General features: G+C 41.6%; 1 protein-coding gene across 4 annotated transcripts in view; it reads right to left on the bottom strand.

Annotated features, from left to right (window-relative positions):
- LOC139537533 (dual specificity tyrosine-phosphorylation-regulated kinase 1A-like) overlaps positions 1–22,069 on the bottom strand; it is a 47,171-nt gene that overhangs the window by 6,336 nt on the left and 18,766 nt on the right. For 2 of the 4 annotated variants that reach the window (XM_071338967.1, XM_071338966.1), the window contains exons 2-7: positions 9,848–10,044; positions 7,425–7,544; positions 6,918–7,106; positions 5,414–5,561; positions 2,741–3,027; positions 475–621 (exon numbers count right to left, since the gene is read on the bottom strand). In XM_071338967.1, coding sequence (XP_071195068.1) covers positions 475–621; positions 2,741–3,027; positions 5,414–5,561; positions 6,918–7,106; positions 7,425–7,544; positions 9,848–9,967 — 1,011 coding nt within the window. In that variant the 5' untranslated portion in view covers positions 9,968–10,044. Of the gene's footprint in view, positions 1–474; positions 622–2,740; positions 3,028–5,413; positions 5,562–6,917; positions 7,107–7,424; positions 7,545–9,838; positions 10,045–22,069 lie in introns of those variants that run through there. The other 2 variants (XM_071338968.1, XM_071338969.1) reach the window with 2 other exon arrangements.

The raw sequence follows: 22,069 nt of genomic DNA on the forward strand, positions 1-22,069 counted from the left end.
CCAATGGTGGAACAAACTCCCTCACGACGCCAGGTCAGCGGAGTCAATCACCACCTTCCGGAGACACCTGAAACCCCACCTCTTTAAGGAATACCTAGGATAGGATAAAGTAATCCTTCTACCCCCCCCCTTAAAAGAGTTAGATGCACTATTGTAAAGTGGTTGTTCCACTGGATATCATAAGGTGAATGCACCAATTTGTAAGTCGCTCTGAATAAGAGCGTCTGCTAAATGACTTAAATGTAAATGTAAACTAGGTGAAAAGTGGAGTCCTGTCTCCTAGTGAAACGTTCAAAGCACCACAGCTCCCTCTGTTGGTCTTTATTAGGTTCTCACTCCCTACACTCATCTTGATGAAGACAAAAACTGAAAATCTTTCTCACATGAGCACAATGAAGCATCACAGGTAAGCATTATCTGACAAGTTATATCATCCTAAATAAAGACTACATCTTTTCATTCCATGAGTCCTACCTCATTGGCCCCACTAAAGAGGGGCTCTCCGGTGTGCATCTCCACCAGAATGCAGCCCAGGGACCACATGTCGATGGCCAGGTCATAAGGCATGCCCAGCAACACCTCTGGGGAGCGGTAGAAGCGACTCTGGATGTACTGGTAGATCTGAGGGGAGAGAAAGGGGTCATGGCTATTAGGACATGGCATTTTTGTTATCCTTTTCTAGCCATGTAATGTGCAACCCTTTTCACAAAAAACTGAATGAAAAACTTTTGTTTCGTATCTTTCCACATCATACTCTACCAATCCATCTATCCAATAATAAATCAATCCATTAAATAGAGAATCCATAGTGGGTCATAAAAATATCAGATTCTCAGTTTTGGTGTAAGACTTATGTAGCATAAAATTGACCATATTAACCTCCAGGAAAAACAACATCAGCGTCACATCCTCATTCACCTAGCCTCTGTTAGTGATGGGGGGTGAATCGATACAGTTACAAATCACAATTATAATCGATACTTTGAGTACAAGTATCCAACAATTTTTTTGCCCAGTAGCTTTCGCTACCTATCAAAAACTCCAGTATTTTTCATCCTATAGCTTGTAAACCATCTTTTTAAATAGTGAGATTTTATTTAACTGATGTCTGATAATAAAAAAAAATGTTCTCATGCTCTCCCTCGTCTCTCTGCCGCAAACATACAGTGCCTTCGGAAAGTACTTAGACCCCTTGACAGCCTTGTTCTAAAATGTATTAAATAAAAAAAATCCACATCAATCTACACACAATACCCCACAATGACAGAAATACCTTATTTACATAAGTATTCAGACCCTTTGCTATGAGACTCGAAATTGAGCTCAGGTGCATCCTGTTTCCATTGATCATCCTTGAGATGTTTCTACAACTTGATTGGAGTCGACCTGTAGTAATTCAATTGACTGGACATGAAAGGTCTATATAAAAGGTCCCACAGTTGACAGTGCATGTCAGAGCAAAACCAAGCCATGAGGTCAAAGGCATTGTCCGTAGAGCTCCGAGGAAGAATTGTGTCCAGGCACAGATCTGGGAAAAGGTACCAAAAGCATTACTACAGCATTGAAGGTCCCCAAGAACACAGTGGCCTCCATCATTCTTAAATGGAAGAAGTTTGGAACCACCAAGACTCTTCCTATAGCTGACAGCCCGGACAAACTGAGCAATAGGGGGAGAAGGGGATTGGTCAGGGAGGTGACCAAAAACCTGATGGTCACTCTGCCAGAACTCCAGAGTTCCTCTGTGAAGATGGGAGAACCTTCCAAAAAGACAAGCATCTCTGTAGCACTCCACCAATCAGGCCTTTATAGTACGGTGGCCAGACAGAAGCCACTCCTCAGTAAAATGCACATGACAACACGATTGGAGTTTGCAAAAAGGCACCGAAAGGACTCTGACCATGAGAAACAAGATTCTTTGGTCTGATGAAACCAAGATTAAACTCTTTAGCCTGAATGCCAAGCATCACGTCTGGAGGAACCCTGGCACCATCCCTATGGTGAAGCATGGTAGTGGTAGCATCAGGCTGTGGGGATGTTGTTCAGGGGCATGGAGACTAGTTAGGATCGAGGGAAAGATGAACGGAGCAAAGTAGAGAGATCCTTGATGAAAACCTGCTCCAGACACTCAGGACCTCAGACTGGGGCGAAGGTTTACCTTCCAACAGGACAACGACACTAAGCACACAGCCAAGACAACGCAAGAGTGGCTTCGGAACAAGTCTCAATGACCTTGAGTGGCCCAGCCAGAGCCTGGACTTGAACCCGATTGAACATCTCTGGAGAGGCCTGTAAATAGCTGTGCAGCGACGCTACCCATCCAACCTGACAGAGCTTGAAAGGATCTGCAGAGACGAATGGGAGAAACTCCCCAAATACAGGTGTGCCAAGCATGTAGTGTCATACTCAAGAACACTCGAGAATGTAATTCGCTGCCAAAGGTGCTTCAAAGTACTGAGTAAAGGGTTTGAATACTTTAGTAAATGTGATATCAGCTTATTTTTTTATAAAAGTATAAACATTTCTAAAAAACTGTTTCTGCTTTGTCATTATGGGGTATTGTGTAAAAAACGATTTAATCCATTTTAGAATAAGGCTATAACGTAACAAAATGTAGAAAAAGTGAAGCGGTCTGAATACTTTTGGAACATCAAATCGCAATACCTATAGAATAATGAGAAATGCAATACATATCGTATCGGCACCTAAGTATCGTGAGATCCCTGGCAATTCCCAGCCCTACCCTTTGTCCCAGCTGGCAGGAGCTGCCAAAGTCCACGATCTTGATGGCGCTCCTCTTGGGGTTGCACAACAGGATGTTCTCGGGCTTCAGGTCACAGTGAATGATGCTGAGCTCGGGCGTGGCCAAGAACAACAGCGCTGTGCACATTTGCTGGGCAAACTTGCGTGTGAGGTTGAGTGAGACGCCACGGAAGTTGGTGTTCCGCAGCAGGTCGTACAGGTTGTAGGAGAGCATCTCAAACACCAAGCACAGGTGGCTCCGGAACATGAAGTGGCGCTTAAGGTGAACTGGAGAGAGAGGAGGGGACAAAAAAAGACTAATGAGCATTTGTTTCGAGATAGGTTGATACACTAGTGATGTTAACATATTGGATACTCGTTATTGACTTGCGCATGTTAATGGACTGGTTTCCTGGACAGATTAAGCCTCATCCTGGAGTAAAAAGACTTTTCAATTGAGGTTCTCCAAAACATTTACATATTAGTCATTTAGCAGACGCTTATCCAGAGCGACTTACACATTTTAATACTTTTTTCGTACTGGTCCCCCGTGGGAATCGAACCCAGAACCCTGGCACTGCAAGCCATGCTCTACCAACTTAGACACATCGGGGCGGTCCTGTGTAGCTAGCAGGTAGATGGCACACTTCCATCAAGATGTTTTGGGGTCTTTCTGGTATTACTATAGTAAAGACTCCATCACAAAGTTGAACAGAGGTCAAATGCATGTATGTATGTATGTATGTACAGTGGGGCAAAAAAGTATTTAGTCAGCCACCAATTGTGCAAGTTCTCCCACTTAAAAAGATGAGAGAGGCCTGTAATTCTCATCATAGGTACACTTCAACTATGACAGACAAAATGAGAATTTTTTTTCTCTCCAGAAAATCACATTGTAGGATTTTTAATGAATTTATTTGCAAATTATGGTGGAAAATAAGTATTTGGTCAATAACAAAAGTTTATCTCAATACTTTGTTATATACCCTTTGTTGGCAATGACAGAGGTCAAACGTTTTCTGTAAGTCTTCACAAGGTTTTCACACACTGTTGCTGGTATTTTGGCCCATTCCTCCATGCAGATCTCCTCTAGAGCAGTGATGTTTTGGGGCTGTTGCTGGGCAACACGGACTTTCAACTCCCTCCAAAGATTTTCTATGGGGTTGAGATCTGGAGACTGGCTAGGCCACTCCAGGACCTTGAAATGCTTCTTACGAAGCCACTCCTTCGTTGCCCGGGCGGTGTGTTTGGGATCATTGTCATGCTGAAAGACCCAGCCACGTTTCATCTTCAATGCCCTTCCTGATGGTAGACTTTGGTCCCAGCTCTCTACAGGTCATTCACTAGGTCCCCCCGTGTGGTTCTGGGATTTTTGCTCACCGTTCTCGTGATCATTTTGACCCCACGGGGTGAGATCTTGCGTGGAGCCCCAGATCGAGGGAGATTATCAGTGGTCTTGTATGTCTTCCATTTCCTAATAATTGCTCCCACAGTTGATTTCTTCAAACCAAGCTGCTTACCTATTGCAGATTCAGTCTTCCCAGCCTGGTGCAGGTTTACAATTTTGTTTCTGGTGTCCTTTGACAGCTCTTTGGTCTTGCCCATAGTGGAGTTTGGAGTGTGACTGTTTGAGGTTGTGGACAGGTGTATTTTATACTGATAACAAGTTCAAACAGGTGCCATTAATACAGGTAACGAGTGGAGGACAAAGGAGCCTCTTAAAGAAGAAGTTACAGGTCTGTGAGAGACAGAAATCTTGCTTGTTTGTAGGTGACCAAATACTTATTTTCCACCATAATTTGCAAATAAATTCATAAAAAATCCTACAATGTGATTTTTTCCCCCTAATTTTGTCTGTCATAGTTGAAGTGTACCTATGATGAATTACAGGCCTCTCTCATCTTTTTAAGTGGGAGAACTTGCACAATTGGTGGCTGACTAAATACTTTTTTGCCCCACTGTATGTATGTCAATAACAAAATACATAGGCGTACAGAGGCCTATTATCAGCAACCATCACTCCTGTGTTCCAATGGCACGGTGTGTTAGCTAATCCAAGTTTATAATTTTAAAAGGCTAATTGATCATTAGAAAACCAGGTAGAAAACTCTTGGCAATTTCTCGCATGAAATAGGCTTCATTAAACAGAACAAGAATAGACTGACGAGTTTCAGAAGAAAGTGCTTTGTTTCTGGCCATTTTGAGCCTGTAATTTAACCCACAAATGCTGATGTTCCAGATACTCAACTAGTCTAAAGAAAGCCAGTTTTATTGCTTCTTTAACCAGAACAACAGTTTTCAGCTGCGCTAACATAATTACATAAGGGTTTTCTAATGATCAATTAGCCTTTTAAAATGATAAACTTGGATTAGCTAACAACGTGCCATTGGAAAACAGGAGTGACAGTTGCTGATAATGGGCCTCTGTACGCCTATGTAGATATTCCATAAACAATCTGCCGTTTCCAGCTACAATAGTCATTTACAAAATTAACAATATATTTCTGATCAATTTGATGTTATTTTAAATGGACAAAAAAAATAGCTTTTCTTTCAAAAACAAGGATATTTCTAAGTGACCCCAAACTTTTGAACGGTAGTGTATATATATATATGAGTGAGTGATTGAGTGAGTGAGAGACGTGTATAGGGAAAAAGGAGAATCTGGCTATACCTATGTAGTACTTCATCTCCGTGTCATGTTTGTTCATGAGCTCGAGGAGCCGCACTTCAATCTGGGCTTGATTAAGAAAAGCCTTCTTGTTCTTGATGATCTTAATTGCCACCCACTCCTGCTCTGCACGGTCATATGCCTTTACAACCTGGAGAGAGTCAAGGCCAAACACAAACCATGTAAAAACAATGAGCCAGGCAGCAACACATGCACTAAACAGGGGGGATGGGGCTCTGATTTATTACAGCCTCTTCAGTCACACACACACACTACTGCGTGGGCTCTCTACTCGCTCGCTCTCTGCTCTCCTGCGCGCTGCACACACTTCTGCGCTCGCACACTCTTCCGCACGCACACACTCCCGCACGCACACACTCTGCTGCGTGCGCACGCACACACACACACACTCTTGCGCGCCCGCACTCTTGTGCGCCCGTGCACGCACACACACACTCTTGTGCGCACGCACACACACTCTTCATACTATAACATATCTGTCCCATTCATACTTTCCTTGTCAATTCCTTATCTTATAGACTACTTTCAGAAAGCCTAAGGTAGGCCTAGTTGTTTTTTTATACGTTTCAAGGAAAGGATATTTGCTTGTCTGACATATGCTGCTGGCTTTGATTGACAGGTGCTTTTACTTGGTGAGTGAGTACGCTGATTCTCTATATGTATATGTTCATGCAGAAAGTTTTCTAAAGTAGCCTGTCTGGACTACATCTCTTTAATAAGAATCAAATGCTTGTAAAAGGCCTATTGTCAGTAGCTTAGGCTACATTACTTCTCATTACGGCTTCCTCTCTTTGAAGAACATATGCCAATGCCATCGAATGACCGCAGCAGCAGGGTTTGTGGCAGTATGTGAGTATTTTGGGGAAAGTGGGAGAAAACCCATCGGACTTTGTTTGAATGGTTTTGTGCGTCAAAATAGGATCTGTATTTAATTGTTTTTATATGCAGAAAAGCCAACAGACAAGAACAAGGTAGGCATACATATTTATTTTGACTCCATTAATGTGTCAACATGAACATGTGACAGATCCTCTTTAACCTGGCACTTACATGTTTTATTTTATTAATATGTATAAGTAATAACCTGAATAATAATAATGAAAATGGCGTGATAATAAAGAAGTATAATGGCTTGCTTCAAATAGGTTTCATTAAGAAGCATGTCCATGTAAATAAGTGTACAAACAGAATTGTGACCTAATCCCCAGAACGGTTATGTCGGTGACTGTGTACATTGGCCTGGCCAATTACCGTAACCTCAAATTCCAAGATCTTCACAGCCCTATCATCGATTCCGCCACAATGTGTGAGCCTCTGGTTAAATGCTCATGTATCATTTTTGAAAACATACATGTCAGGTCAATCTTATGGACCATGTCTAGCCCTTTAAAGGCCTGGTGGTGGTTGAAACAATACCAGATGAGCTTCTGCAAAAAGGTAACTGCTCCCCTGGTGGTTGACAATACATGTATGTCATGTGACTCACTTGTCCAAACGAGCCTTTGCCTATCAAGGAGTCGATCTCGTAGCGGTCCATCCATTTCTCCCCGTTTTTGACGATGTAGTCGTAGTTGTCGTCATCATAGCCGTCGTTGAAGACCTTCCTCTCTTTCTTGTGACTGGAGTCGTCGCCCTGGCCCTGTTGGTGTCTCCGCTTCTTTTTTGCATAGTATACCTGCCAACAAAATGGTGTTGTTACTAAATTACCCATCAGGTAGGTGGCACACGGAGCCTGGGAGGTGGTTGCTAAAAGGTAGGCACTAACCACCACTATGCAATACAAGCTGAGATTGCATGGGATGTTGTCACTATTCGATTCAAATCTTCAAGTGATCAGTGCAGGCCTGATTTTATCTTATTCAGGCTTAACAGATGTGTTATTTACACAAATTTAAATTTGAGTAGTGATCAATCCTTCCGTGTATGTGTGTGCGAGCCCTGGCCTTGAGCGACCAGAGTTCCAGGTACAGGTGTAGTGTGTGGGGGAACTTACCTCGTTGATGCATTTGTAGGTTTTGATCAGGTCAATAGAGAGCTTCCTTAGGGGAGATGAGGACGGGTCGCGAAAGCACTGGGGCATGCGCCTCTGTAACATGACAACATCAGGGGTCACCTTAAAACACAGAGGCACCAAACACAGAGAACATCACCGTTTCAGAAACACACACTCACCTGCATCTGTTGTTTATGTGGCAAATGTTGCTATGCATGACATTATTTAAAAGGACAGAACAGTGTCCCACAGGGATTGATTATTAGTTTGGTTCTTTTTACTATTTACATTAACAAAATTGGTTTATAAATTGTTTTATCCACTTGTATGCAGATGACACTGTGGTGTATGCCATTACCCCCACAGCTGACCAGGCTCTGTATTTCCCTGCAGAAAGCCTTTCTTGAACTGAAATTGGTACTTAATGCAGGTAAAACCAAGTATAGGTTATTTTTCCAAATCAGGTAAAAATGTATCTGATTCATACGTACTTTGGATGGTGCCCTTATTGTTGTGTCGCCACTTATAAATATCTGGCCATCTGGATTGACAAAAAGCTATCTTTCAAAAATAATGTTGATGAGGTAGTTTAGAAAAAGGCACGGCCTTCCGTTAAAGAGAAGGGAAAAAATGTGCCCTGTAGCACTCACTTCTGTCATCATGAAGTGCTTTGAGAGGCTAGTTAAGGATCATATCACCTCTACCTTACCAGACACCCTAGACCCACTACAATTTGCATAATGTCCTAACAGATCCACAGATTACGCAATCTCCATTGCACTACACACTGCCCTATCCCGTCTGGACAAGAGGAATACCTATGTAAGAATGCTGCTCAGCCTTCAACACCATAGTGCCCGCCAAGCTCATCAATAAACTTGGGTCTGAACCCCGCCCTTTGCAACTGGGTCCTGGACTTCCTGACGGGCCGACCCCTGGTGGTGAAGTTAAGCTACAACACTTGCGCTACACTGATCCTCAACACGGGGGGCCCCACATGGGTGCCTGCTCAGCCCCCTCCTGCACTCCCATGACTTTGTGGCCACGCACGTCTCCAACTCAATCAACAGTGGTAGGACTGATTACCAACAACGAAACAGGCTACAGGTTGGAGGTGAGGGCCCTGGCGAAGTGGTGCCAGGAAAATAAAATCTCCCTCAACAAAACGAAGGAGCTAATCGTGGACTTCAGAAGAAACGCCCCCATCCACATCAACGAGACGGCAGTGGAGAGGGAGAAAAGCCTCAAGTTCCTCGGCATCACTGACATCCTAAAATGGTCCAGCCACACAGACAGTGTGGTGAAGAAGGCACAACAGAGCCTCTACAACCTCAGGAGGCTGAAAAAAAGTATTATTGGCTAAGACCCTCACGAACTTCTACAGATGCATGTCCCTAATGTTATGTACACTCAGTGTATATACTGTATTCTAGTCAAGTCTCATCCTATACAACTACTGCTGTACACACCTTTTCTATTCATATACGGTACATAATGTCTATACACACCATCACGTACACCAAGTTTACCAAACATTACGAACACTGAGTATACCAAACATTAGGAACACATGGGAAACTGTAGAGCGTGAAAAACCCAGCAGTGTTGCAGTTCTTGACACAAACCTGTGCACCTGGCACCTACCACCATACCCTGCTCAAAAGGCACACATCTATTGTCTTGCCCATTCATCCTCTGAATGGCACACATACAGTCCATGTCTTGTCTCAAGGCTTACAATTCCTTCTTTAACCCGTCTCCTCCCCTTCATCTACACTGATTGAAGTGACAATAATGGATCAAAACTTCCACCTGGATTCACCTAGTCAGTCTAGGTCATGGAAAGAGCAGGTGTTCTTCATGTTTTGTACACTCTGTGTTCATATACATTTATATTCCATACTCGGACATTGCTCGTTCTAATATTTCTATATTTCTTCCTTTCTTTGCGTGTATTGTTTTATATTGTCAGGTATTACGGCACTGACTCTCTGCTTAAATAAAGGAGAATTTGATGAGGGCCTGATATCAGAATAACACACATGGGCAGCAGCCACTGAAGTCATGGGCGTGTTTGACAGCACCCTGCAGATTATTTTGGTAATAGCCATGACTGTCGTCAGTAATAAAATCAAGTGAGAAATCACCCTGTTTATTACCCTGGACACGCAGGCCGTAATGTTGCCTGTACAGTAAGAATAACCCGTGTTCACGGCGGGTCAGGATATATTAAGTGCCTTTTACTAGGAAAGGCGGACAGCAAGCAGTGTTGTGTAAAGGAAGCCACAGGCCGCAGGGCTTGGTGTTAGCACCACTTTGTGTGCGAGTGTGTTTTGGTGTATGCGTAAGGTTTTGTGTGTGTATTTATATCAATGTATGTATGAGTATACTGTATATGGTGTGTGTAGCTGTACCTAGCGTACCTGGCTGGCAATAGACTGCTGCGCCTGCTCGCTGTGGGGCAGAGCCGGCACAGACGGGTCTGTAGTCTGTTGGTGCTGCTCACTGTACTGCTGGTGCGAATGGGGAATGGGAGCAGCCATCAGAAGCCCAGAAGCGTGGAACAAAAACAAGGGAGCAAGCTGGACAGATGAAGGTTTGCATGCTGAAGTCTCTTCTCCTGAAAGAGAGGGACATGTTAGCTTCTGATCAACACACATTCAATAGGTTGTCACAAGGCCCCATTCTCAGTTCTCAGTGTGAACCCTTGCTACTGTGTTCCTTTACATAAATGATACAACTTAAATGATGTAATTGTGGTTTGAATAAATCACTGCGTTTGTATATCAGAGCAAGTCTTAAAATAATTATTGCATCAGTGATTATTCCATATACCATCAATCACTTCACATTTAGCTGTAGCAATTTTGGAAGACTGCATCCTACACATGACCCAAAACGTATACACAAAAACAAGCACCAACGACCTTTCCGACAAGGAAAAAAAGCTACAAAAAGGACCATGGCAGGGAGATTTGATGCCTGTACACTACTAGAATATTTCATCACATCCCTGCATGATGGCCAGAACTAAAAAAGCACGGCGCCAGATTTGAAGTTAATAATTGATTAGGAAAACTATTACAAAAGACCCAAAGCAATAGCTTCAACATTATTAATTGGGCAGAATAAAAGCACAACGATGTCAAAGGAAAGCATGCCGTGCAATAAACTGAGACATGGGCTATGAAAATCGGTTGGAAAAGTTATTTAACCCCTCAAACAGCCTTCATATTCTCACAGAAATGTGCAGTATAATTAATGTTAGATTTTCCCCAAATGATTAAAATAGACTTGTTTATAACAAACACTTCTTTAGCACTATGACATACAGTAGGCCTTAACGTAACTCAACTACAGAAGCTGATTAAAGAAAAGCAGAAGAAAAGTGCTCCAGGGGGAAAAAGTACAAATTCAGTCCCAAATAGCTAGCTGACCATTGCATTTAAAAATGTCAATGAACTTTGAATGAATGATGACAAATTTTGGGCCTTCTACGGTACCATGACCCTCGGCTGGACTCATGGCCTATGAGACCTATGAAGGAAACCATATTCCAGGGAATATTCTAATGTGGTGTGCTCAGCAATAGTTAAGCAATGACGAATGAGAACCCAGGAATTATTGTGTGAATAACTATGGGCTGTTTGAGGGCCTTATTGCTTCTAAAAAACGGTTGCCAACATATTACAAATGTTATTATATTGAGTAAATTAATTGTATCCTACCACCATATATATATAGGACGGGCAAAAAACAGTTTTTAGTTCTGAGGTTCTGAGGTTGCTATCAAAACGGGCTGGTCGTTCATTCTATTTGCAATGGTTGCTATGCTAAAATCATTGGCATGTAGCTATGCAGGCTAGCTACACAACATGACCAAAAGTATGTAGACACCTGCTTGTCGAACAACTCATTCCAAAATCATGGGCATTAATAGAGTTGGTCCTCCCTTCGCTGCTATAACAGCCTCCACTCCTCTGGGAAGGCTTTCCACTAGATGTTGGCTCATTGCTGCAGGGACTTGCTTCCATTCAGACACAAGAGCATTAGTGAGGTCAGGCACTGATGTTGGGCGATTAGGCCTGGATCGCAGTTGGCGATACAATTCATCCCAAAGATGTTTGATGTAGTTTAGGTCAGGGCTCTGTGAAGGCCAGTCAAGTTATTCCACACCGATATCAACAAACCATTTCTGTATGGACCTCGCTTTGTGCATGGGGGCATTGTCATGCGGAAACAGGGCCTTCCCCAAACTGTTACCACAACTTTGGAAGCACAGAATTGTGTAGAATGTCATTGATATTGTAGCGTTGATTTCCCTTCACTGGAACTAAGGGGCTAGCCCGAAGCATGAAAAACAACCCCAGACCATTATTCCTCCTCCACTAAACTTTACAGTTGGCACTATGCATTGGGGCAGGTAGCGTTCTACTGGCATCCACCAAACCCAGATTGGTCCATCGGACTGCCAGATGGTGAAGCGTGATTCATCACTCCAGGGAGAAAACGTTTCCACTGCTCCAGAGTCCAATGGCGTTGAGCTTTACGTCACTCCAGCCGATGCTTGGCATTGCGCGTGGTGATCTTATGCTTCTGTGTGGCTGTTCATCAATGGAAACCCATTTCATGAAGCTCACAACGAACAGCTCTTGGGCTGACTTTGCTTCCAGAGGCAGTTTGGAACTCGGTAGTGAGTGTTGCAACCGAGGACAGACAATTTTACGCGCCAGGCAATTCAGGGGTATCATTCTGTGAGCTTGTGTGGCCTACCACTTTGCAGCTGAGCCGTTGTTGCTCCTAGACATATCCACTTCACAATAACAGCACTTACAGTTGACCGAGGCAGCTCTAGAAGGGCAGAAATTTGACAAACTGACTTGTTGGAAAGGTGGCATCCTATGACGGTGCCACGGTGTGGCTAATATAGCCGAATCCACAAATTTGAAGGGGTGTCCACATTCTTTTGTATATATAGTATACTTATCCTTTGCTAGCAAGCCAACTAAAGTGAACATAATCACATCAAGCAGCTAAAATGACAGCAAACTGTGCACTTTCATCTGTTTTACCTTTATTTATACTGCCATTTCTTTGGATATATACACATGATAATGATCTTGATAAATGAATTTGCTTGGCTCAGAGACGCTGTCAGTCTCGTCACGTTCATATGCACTTTTGGGCTTGGTGGGCCAAGATATAATCGGAGTTTGGGGCCGCGGGCCAAACAAATGGAGTATCTATTTAGAAATTTGAAAGGTAAGCGATAGCTTTTTTAGTAAGCAGTCATAAAATCACACTTAAAACAATCAAATTGTAGCCATATAACTTCACACCTAAAACCACATTTTATAGAGAGCAATAGTAATGGAGTCTTTTTGTGGGCATAAATGCTGAAAATAAGGTCTGTGTAGGTCTGGTAAACACAGGCTTAGGAGATCTTAAGTTTTGTTCTATGAGATCATCTTCATCCGCTAATGTAACATTTAAAGCATTTATGTAATATATATACAGTATATATATTTTTTTTTAAATCTAAGCACATGAAAGGCTTCATAATTTATAAAAGGTCATGTTAATTGACTGACATCTCATAGAACATATAAGATCTAATAAGCCTGTGTTAACCTCAGACCTTATTTTCGGCGTTTATACCAAAACCCTATTCTTTCCCCATTACATTTTCCCTATATGAATTGCTGAACGAACCAGAGGTAACTCATTTACAGTTTCTAGGACTACAATCATAAGGATAATAACTTTAATATGTTGTTTTAAATTACTTGAATATGGGAAAGGTGTAACAATTTGTATATGCAGCAGTAAGTCACTGAAATGCATCAGCAAGGTATTGGACAGTTTAGGAAAATATCAGGGAAGCTCATTAGGCATTAGGGGCCCTAGTCGAGATTTGGTTGGGCCCTAGGCGAGATTTGGTTGGCCCTGGTTTAGGCAAACCAGATGCTAGCCTAGTAGCATAGGAAAATGACTGGCTGGGCTGTGGGACATTGATCAATCTAATAGAACTGTTAACAGGCATTTACTGGAAAATGTGGGGATTGTGGTGCTATAACTCCCCGCTATCAACCAATTAGCATCCAGGATGCAAACAACCCGTTTTATAATCCAATATAGCTTTTGAAATGAAATCCTAACATACCCAGACACCACACAAACTACAAGTCACAATCAATGGCCCCTGGTTGCTTTATAAAGATGAACTGTGACGTTCTTTGTCCTTTTGCACAGTTGCTCCTTGGCCAGTGGCATGCAGGGTGAAATCAGATCACAAAAAAGCAGCAGCACCTGTCAGCGTCTAAAGTGTCCTACAGCGCAGCGCGACTCGGAGTCTGCTCACCCTCAGATCAGGTTTCATCCCAAAAAGTACAAACCCACAGGACACAGCCCACAGAGTCATGCTTTTGTCACACGGTTGCTCTCGATAACATTCCGGATGGTCTCTCAATTAGCTGGCGAGATTTGCCAGTAAAATTAAATGGAATGATCAGCAGTAAGTTACACCGCAAAATAAAACATTATAAGGCACATGTAGAGAGTTCTGTGCATGAAGCTAATTTCTTTTGTCAGGGTAACTGAAGGGGTGGAGGTATCTTTGATCATGCTTGGTGAAATCAAAAGACAAGGGATGGGGGGCTGTGGAGGCTCTCATTGAGTGTACCCTCTCAGTCTGGGTCGTCTGCTGGCTAGTGACGCAGCATCATGATGGGAGCATCAGCCAAAGTCAGGCCTGCCTCCCTACCTTTTACCTACCATTCCCCCACCTCACACTGAGAAACCACTGCGTCATCGCACACACAACTCATTCCCAAATACTGCTCTGGCAGCATAGTCGAGAGAGCGAGACAAGCGAACACAATGCTATATTCCCTTAAATCCCTGGGTAACGTCATCTTTTCAACGCATCACTCTGGATTATATTTTTCTAATCCCTGCTGCTGCAATTACTATTCAGTTTCCCCATTGCTGTAGTGAAGGAAATTAAAGCACTGCAAAAAAACTCAAAATTATAGACTGAAGCAACGTTTTAAAAAGCAGATTTAACAGTTATGCTTTTATCAAGTATATGCTTTCTGACTAGTGACTACACCTCACTGAATCAAGAAGCTATTCCAACAGAATAATGCTTGGCGTGAACATTGCATCAAATTACCCCAACCACACAAATTCTATAATTGTACTCTTCAATCAATGACCATATTAGGGGGAGCCTAAATTTTGAATAACAGTATATTCAAATTTTTGGACAATAACGATATTGGCCATTTAGAAACAAAATAATGTTGAGTTCAAGACCTTACTTTTCGCATTGATAGTTCGAAAGCAATAGAGTGGCATTTTCTACAAACACAGACAGCTATCATCTATGCTAATTGTTAGCATTTTTGTATTCAAGAGAATGCATGCCTACTAATATGCACAGATGGTCATGATAAGGTTAAAATCCTTATCACAGCTCCATCCTTGTAATATCCCAAAAATATTTAACTTTGTGTGTGCCATGGACAGGCACAATGGACGAAAATGCTGTAATGCCTACAAAACTTCCAGTGGAATCTCTCAAAAATTATAGATATTACATAGCCTAAACAGCACAAGGTAATCACGAACTTCAGTAATCCAAACTCATTTTGACTAACTGCTGAATATGCACATAAAATCTGTTTGATCAATCAACAACAGCCTGCGAGTGATTTTGAAAAATGTAAATATTAAATAGTGAAATGTTTTACCATTTATTCCAGAAGCCAACCAAGATTGAGGGTCCACGATACTTGGAGGGGCTGGCACAATATGGTATGCCAGATGAATGCTGGGCCCTCATACCATCACAGTCACCTAATCACCCCCAGCATACAATTGGCTCAAATCATCCCCCCTCCTCTCCCCTGTAACTATTCCCCAGGTCGTTGATGTAAATGACAATGTCTTTTCAGTCAACTTATTTGGTAAAATAAGGGTTAATTTTTTAAATAATAATTAAACGAATGATTTGGCTGTTAGTTTAAAACCTCTTTAGGCTAGGGGGCAGTATTTTGATGTTTTGATGAAAAACGTGCCCAAAGTAAACTGCCTATTTCTCAGGCCCAGAAGCTAGAATATGCATATAATTGGCAGATTAGGATAGAAAACACTCTAAAGTTTCCAAAACTGTCAAAATAATGTCTGTGAGTATAACAGAACTGATATGGCAGGCAAAAACCTGAGGAAAATCCATCCAGGAAGTGCTGTTTTTCTGAAACTACTCTTTTCCATTGCAATCCTCCATTTAAAGGGATATCAACCAGATTATTTTCCCTATGGCCTCCACAAGGTGTGAACAGTCTTTAGACATAGTTTCAGGCTTTTATTCTGAAAAATTAGCGAGAATGATCACATCGCGTCAGTGGATAGCCAGATGTCCTCAGATTTGTGCATGCGCGCGCGCTGGGAGCAAGACCTTTTCTTTCTCTCTTCTATTGAAAAGGCTACCGTCCGGTTGAAATATTATCGATTATTTATTGTAAAAACAACCTGAGGATTGATTATAAAAAACGTTTGACATGTTTCTACGAACTTTACGGATACTATTTGGAATTTTTTTCTGCCTGTCGTGACCGCACGAGCCTGTGGATTACTGAACAAAATGCGCCAACCAAATGGAGGTTTTTGGATATAAAGAGAATCTTTATCGAACAAAACAAACATTTATTGTGTAACTGGGAGTCTCGTGAGTACAAACATACGAAGATCATCAACGGTGAGTGATTCATTTTATTGCTTTTCTGACTTTCGTGACCAATCTACTTTGCTGCTAGCTGTTTGTAATGTTTTGTCTGCTGAGAGCTGTCCTCACATAATCGCATGGTTTGCTTTCACCGTAAAGCCTTTTTGAAATCTGACACGCCGGCTGGATTAACAACAAGTTAACCTGTGTTTTGGTGTATTGCACTTGTGATTTCATGAAAATTTTATCTTTTTTGTAATTTAATTTGAATTTGGCGCTCTGCAATTCACCGGATGTAGACAAAAATGATCCCGCTAAAGGGATCTGAGCGGCAAGAGGTTTTTAAGATCTATAGATTTTTTTTTTTTTTACAAATCTCTTTAACATCTAAAAACACTTAAGTGATTAGTCTTCATTAAGTGATTACTCTTCAATAACTAATTAGGCTAGCCAAAAGGAAAATAAATATATCCCATAGAAGATGGACAACTTGCTAACAATTCAATATTCACAGTGTGCATTTAGCAACATTTTAAAATCATGGCCACCACTGACTAAGGACTATAGCTATAAACAATCTTGAGTTGAAGCAGAAATACATTACACACAAATCACAGCAATACTTTTTTTTTATGTGATCAAAAGGCACCTAAAAATATTTAACCAATTCGGTCATTTATTCACAGGTTACTTTTAGGAGAATTCTGTGGTTTGGCACGTTCTCCAAAATAACATTGGTGCTGTCTACTAAAATCATTCACACATAGTATAAATCTAATGTCTGATCACATGTAAAACATGTATAATTCTAAAAAAAAAGGCATGTTCACATGCATCTGCCAATCAAAAATGACAACTTGTGTAAATTATCAACACTTGCAGATTATCTATGGTCGTATTTACACAATATTTTCTTAAACGGACAATTCCTAACTGCATTATTTTAAAATGGATTAAGGTGAATAAGTAGTAGTAGCTAAAATAGACATTCCAGTTGCATCAGTTGTTTTACTTGACTGATTCAACCAAGCAGTGAAAACAAGGCTACAGCCCTGTAATCAAATCTTCTCAGTTCTATTTTGAAATCTCAGTCTGCCTACAGTGAATGGGAATTCTGTAGATCATTAAGTACTCATTTATCAACATCTTTCATTAGGCAACACAACGCAGCAGAATCAGAGTAACCACCCTTCTGAACCCCAGCAACAGTACCTAATTAGCATATCCTACCACCAGGAAGAAAGTGCAATTGGCGTGCACTATCTCTGGCTTGGCCAATCAGAAGACAGTATGCAAATAACCTACTTTTGTTGCCAGGGCAGAGCTCCGATCTATTGTCCAATAAGAAAACAAGTAATGAACAAGAAATTAAATTTCACTTTGTCACATTTCCAAGCTGTTTTTAACACATTATTTGCTGAACGAAATGTATGCAGCAGATTAGAACCTGGAGCTAGTGTCTGCAAGAACAGAGCTCTAACAAACTTCCAGCCTAAGATAAGGGAGTGGAGCCGAGTACCACAACTGTGATGGGAAAGAATTACATTATTTTGGGGTTTTTTCTGATATAATGAATTTGGTAATTAGAATTAAATTATATTTAGAAAAAAAAATCTAGAGTTGATACCAGACCACAATGTAGGCTATTTCCTTTGGACAATATATCATGAATAACAGTTTTAAATAATAAAATAAAAGTTAATTTGATGAGTACACATTTGAAATAATTTACTATTAACTTTTAGTTAATGCTATTGTTCTTTTTAATAGAGGGGAGCATTTTGGACTGCGCCAATACAATCTCCACAAAAGTCATATCAGCTTTTTAATGCACAATTTAACGCTCTCTTAGTTGATTCTACTAGACCGCATGAGTATGCGGTTGGGAAATCCAACCAGGCTGAGACAGCACATTTACGATTGCTTTTACAGTAAACTGGAACTCCAATTTCTCCTTGACAGGCAGGTGTAATCTCGCAACAAAAAAATAAGAAAAAGTAAGGCCATGTCTTTTACCTCAAAACTGTGCCGAAGATCAGTGGCAACTAAAGTGGAGTTGACTAACAGTCCCCCAGAGGTCAAATGAAACCATAGCTACATCAGTTTTAATTGATTCATAAATCACGGGAGGAGGTATCATAAATACACAAATGACAGCCTTAAGACTCAAACCTGGCCAAGTATGTGTAGCTGCAGCCCAATATGGCGATCGGAGAAAGGGTGTGTCGAAAGGAGTCGGTGTATGGAAAGCAAATAAGCTAATTGGGAAGATTTGATGCCACTCAAGACCGATTTTGTGTGACTGATTGGGCTGCACGAGTCGATAAGGCGGCAACCAGTGCTGTATTGACGTGCCTGCCGAACTGCTTTCTACTGGCTATTCAAATCAAATTTCATTGGTCACACACGTTTAGCAGATTTTATTGTGGGTGCAACGAAATGCTTGTGTTTCTAGCTCCAACAGTGCAGCAACATCTAACAATTTCACAACAATACACACAAATCTAAAGTAAATTAATTATATATAAATATTTAGATGAGCAATGTCGGAGCGACATGGACTAAAATACAGTAAAATAGAATACAGTATATACATATATGAGATGAGTTATACAAAATATGTAACCATTATTAACGTGACTAGTGTTCCATGTGGCCAGTGATTTCAAGACTATGTATATAGGGCAGCAGCCTCTAAGGTGCTAGTGGCAATTTTTTCCCCTCCCATGATTTTATTTAAAGTAGGAGAGCAGCCTGCACAATAAATACATACTGATAACCATCCCTATCCAAGATGGTGTAGCAGTTCAGATGTCTTTGTCTTCGTCTTGTTGTGTCCGTGTATATATATATATTTTTTCCCCCCTTAGTGTATATATTTTTTTCTATTTTAACCTCAGTTTCAACATACTCTCCTGGAACCCGCCTCACCCAATGTGGTATGGATCTGCTATTTTCTATACTTTAGAACCAGAAGCCCAACAGAAGCTAGCCAGCTACTAGCTAATAGTCAGTTAGCCACGGCTAGCGGTCATCAGCTAACCTTAGCCTGGTCAACTCCTGCCAGTCTGCACAGCGCGTTTCAACCCAGAGCTTACTGGACTGCTCTTTCTCCACATCTCCGGTTTCTTACCCCAAGCTCTGAACCTTTTCACCTGAATCATCGCAGCTAGCTAGCTGCTATCCGAGTGGCTACCCCCTGGCTAATGTCTCTGTCCTGAAGCAAGCACCAGTGAGCCTGGAAATTGCCTCGTGCTAGGCCCATCCCCCGGCTAGCTGAAGAGGTCCATCAGCCACTCCTTGGGCTACAATACATATTTTGCCAATTGGCCTGGACCCCTTTTACTGCCGACACAGAGCCCCGCCGATTCCACCACGACTGGTCTACCGACGTAACCCACCCGAGGGTGTCAACAGGCTCCTCCATCGCGACGTACCCTGAAGGCCCATCCGCTAGCCTGCTAGCCGCGGCCCGCTAGCTGTCTAGAGCATATCGGACTGCTAGCTGAAGAGGATCAGCCAATTTCTTGGGCTACAATACCTATTTTGCCAATTGCCCTGGACCCTTTTACTGCCTACACGGAGCCCTGCCAATCCAACACGACTGGTCTGCCAACGTAACCGCATGAGGGGGCTACAACAGACTTCTTCCGTCGCGACGTTCTCCCTAAGGCCTTCTGCTAGCCTCGGTCTGCTAGCTGTCTGAATCGCCGTTTCTCCAGCTCGCCTCCCACTGGTCCCTATGATCACTCGGCTAAGCATGCCTCTCCCTGATGTCAATATGTCTTGTCCATTGCTGTTTTGGTTAGTTATTATTGTCTTATTTCACTGTAGAGACTAGAGGTCGACCGATTAATTAGGGCCGGTTTCAAGTTTTCATAACAATCGGTAATCTCTATTTTTGGACACCGATTTTTAATATATATATATATTTTTACACCTTTATTTAACTAGGCAAGTCAGTTAAGAACACATTCTTATTTTCAATGACGGCCTAGGAACGGTGGGTTAACTGCCTTGTTCAGGGGCAGAACGACAGATTTTTACCTTGTCAGCTCGGGGATTCGTTTTTGCAACCTTCCGGTTACTAGTCCAGTGCTCTAACCACCTGCCTTACATTGCACTCCACGAGGAGCCTGCGTGGCTAGCTAGCATTAAACTTATCTTATAAAAGACAATCAATCTTAACATAATCACTAGTTAACTACACATGGTTGATGATATTACTAGTTTATCTAGCGTGTCCGGCGATGCATATAATCGATGCGGTGCTTGTAAATTTCTCATTGAATCACAGCCTACTTCGACAAACGGGTGATGATTTAACAAGCACATTTGCGAAAAAAGCACTGTCGTTGCACCAATGTACCTAACCATAAACATCAATGCCTTTCTTTAAAATCAATACACAAGTATATCTTTTTTAAACCTGCATATTTAGTTAATATTGCCTGCTAACATGAATTTCTTATAACTAGGGAAATTGTGTCATTTCTCTTGCGTTGCGTGCAAGCAGTAGTTTGGGCCGCCTGGCTCATTGCGAACTGTGTGAAGTCCATTTATTCCTAACAAAGGCCGTAGTTAATTTGCCAGAATTGTACATAATTATGACATAACATTGAAGGATGTACAATATAACAGCAATATTTAGACTTAGGGATGCCATCCGTTAGATAAAATATGGAACAGTTCCGTATTTCACTGAAAGAATAAACGTTTTGTTTTCGAAATGATAGTTTCCGGATTCTACCATTTTAATGACCAAAGGCTCGTATTTCTGTGTGTTATTATGTTATAATTAAGTCTATGATTTGATAGAGCAGTCTGACTGAGCGATGGTAGGCACCAGCAGGCTCATAAGCATTCATTCAAACAGCACTTTCGTGGGTTTTGCCAGCAGATCTTCGCTGTGCTTCAAGCATTAAGCTGTTTATGACTTCAAGCCTATCAACTCCCGAGATTAGACTGGTGTAACCGATGTGAAATGGCTAGCTAGTTAGCAGGGTGCGCGCTAATAGCGTTTCAAACGGCACTCGCTCTGAGACCTGGAGTAGTTGTTCACCTTGCTCTGCATGGGTAACGCTGCTTCGAGGGTGGCTGTTGTCGATGTGTTCCCGGTTCGAGCCCAGGTAGGGGCGAGGAGAGGGACGGAAGCTATACTGTTACACTGGCAATACTAAAGTGCCTATAAGAACATCCAATAGTAAAGGTATATGAAATACAAATCGTATAGAGAGAAATAGTCCTATAATTCCTATAATAACTACAACCTAAAACTTCTTACCTGGGAATATTGAAGACTCATGTTAAAAGGAACCACCAGCTTTTCACATGTTCTGAGCAAGGAACTTAAACGTTAGCTTTTTTACATGGCACTTTTACTTTGTTTTTGCATTATTTAAACTAAATTGAACATGTTTCATTATTTATTTGAAGCTAAATTGATTTTATTGATGTATTATATTAAGTTAAAATAAGTGTTCATTCAGTATTGTTGTAATTGTCAATATTACAAATTAATAAATAATAGAAATCAGCCGATTAATCGGTATCGGCTTTTTTTAGTCCTCCAATAATTGGTATCGGCGTTGAAAAATCATAATCGGTTGACCTCTAGTAGAGACTCCAGCCCTCTTCAATATGCCTTAGATAGCCCTTTTGTTCCCCCTCCCACACATGCAGTGACCTCACCTGGTCTAAATGATGTCTCTAGAGACAAAACCTCTCTCATAGTCACTCAATGCCTAGGTTTACCTCCACTTTAGTCACATCCAACCATACCCTTGTCTGTACATTATGCCTTCAATCTATTCTTCCGCGCCCAGAAACCTGTTCCTTTTACTCTCTGTTCCGAACACACTAGACGACCAGTTCATATAGCCTTTAGCCGTACCCTTATCCTACTCCTCCTCTGTTC

This window comes from Salvelinus alpinus, chromosome 13, assembly GCF_045679555.1.
Source record: "Salvelinus alpinus chromosome 13, SLU_Salpinus.1, whole genome shotgun sequence".
NCBI lineage: Eukaryota > Metazoa > Chordata > Actinopteri > Salmoniformes > Salmonidae > Salvelinus > Salvelinus alpinus.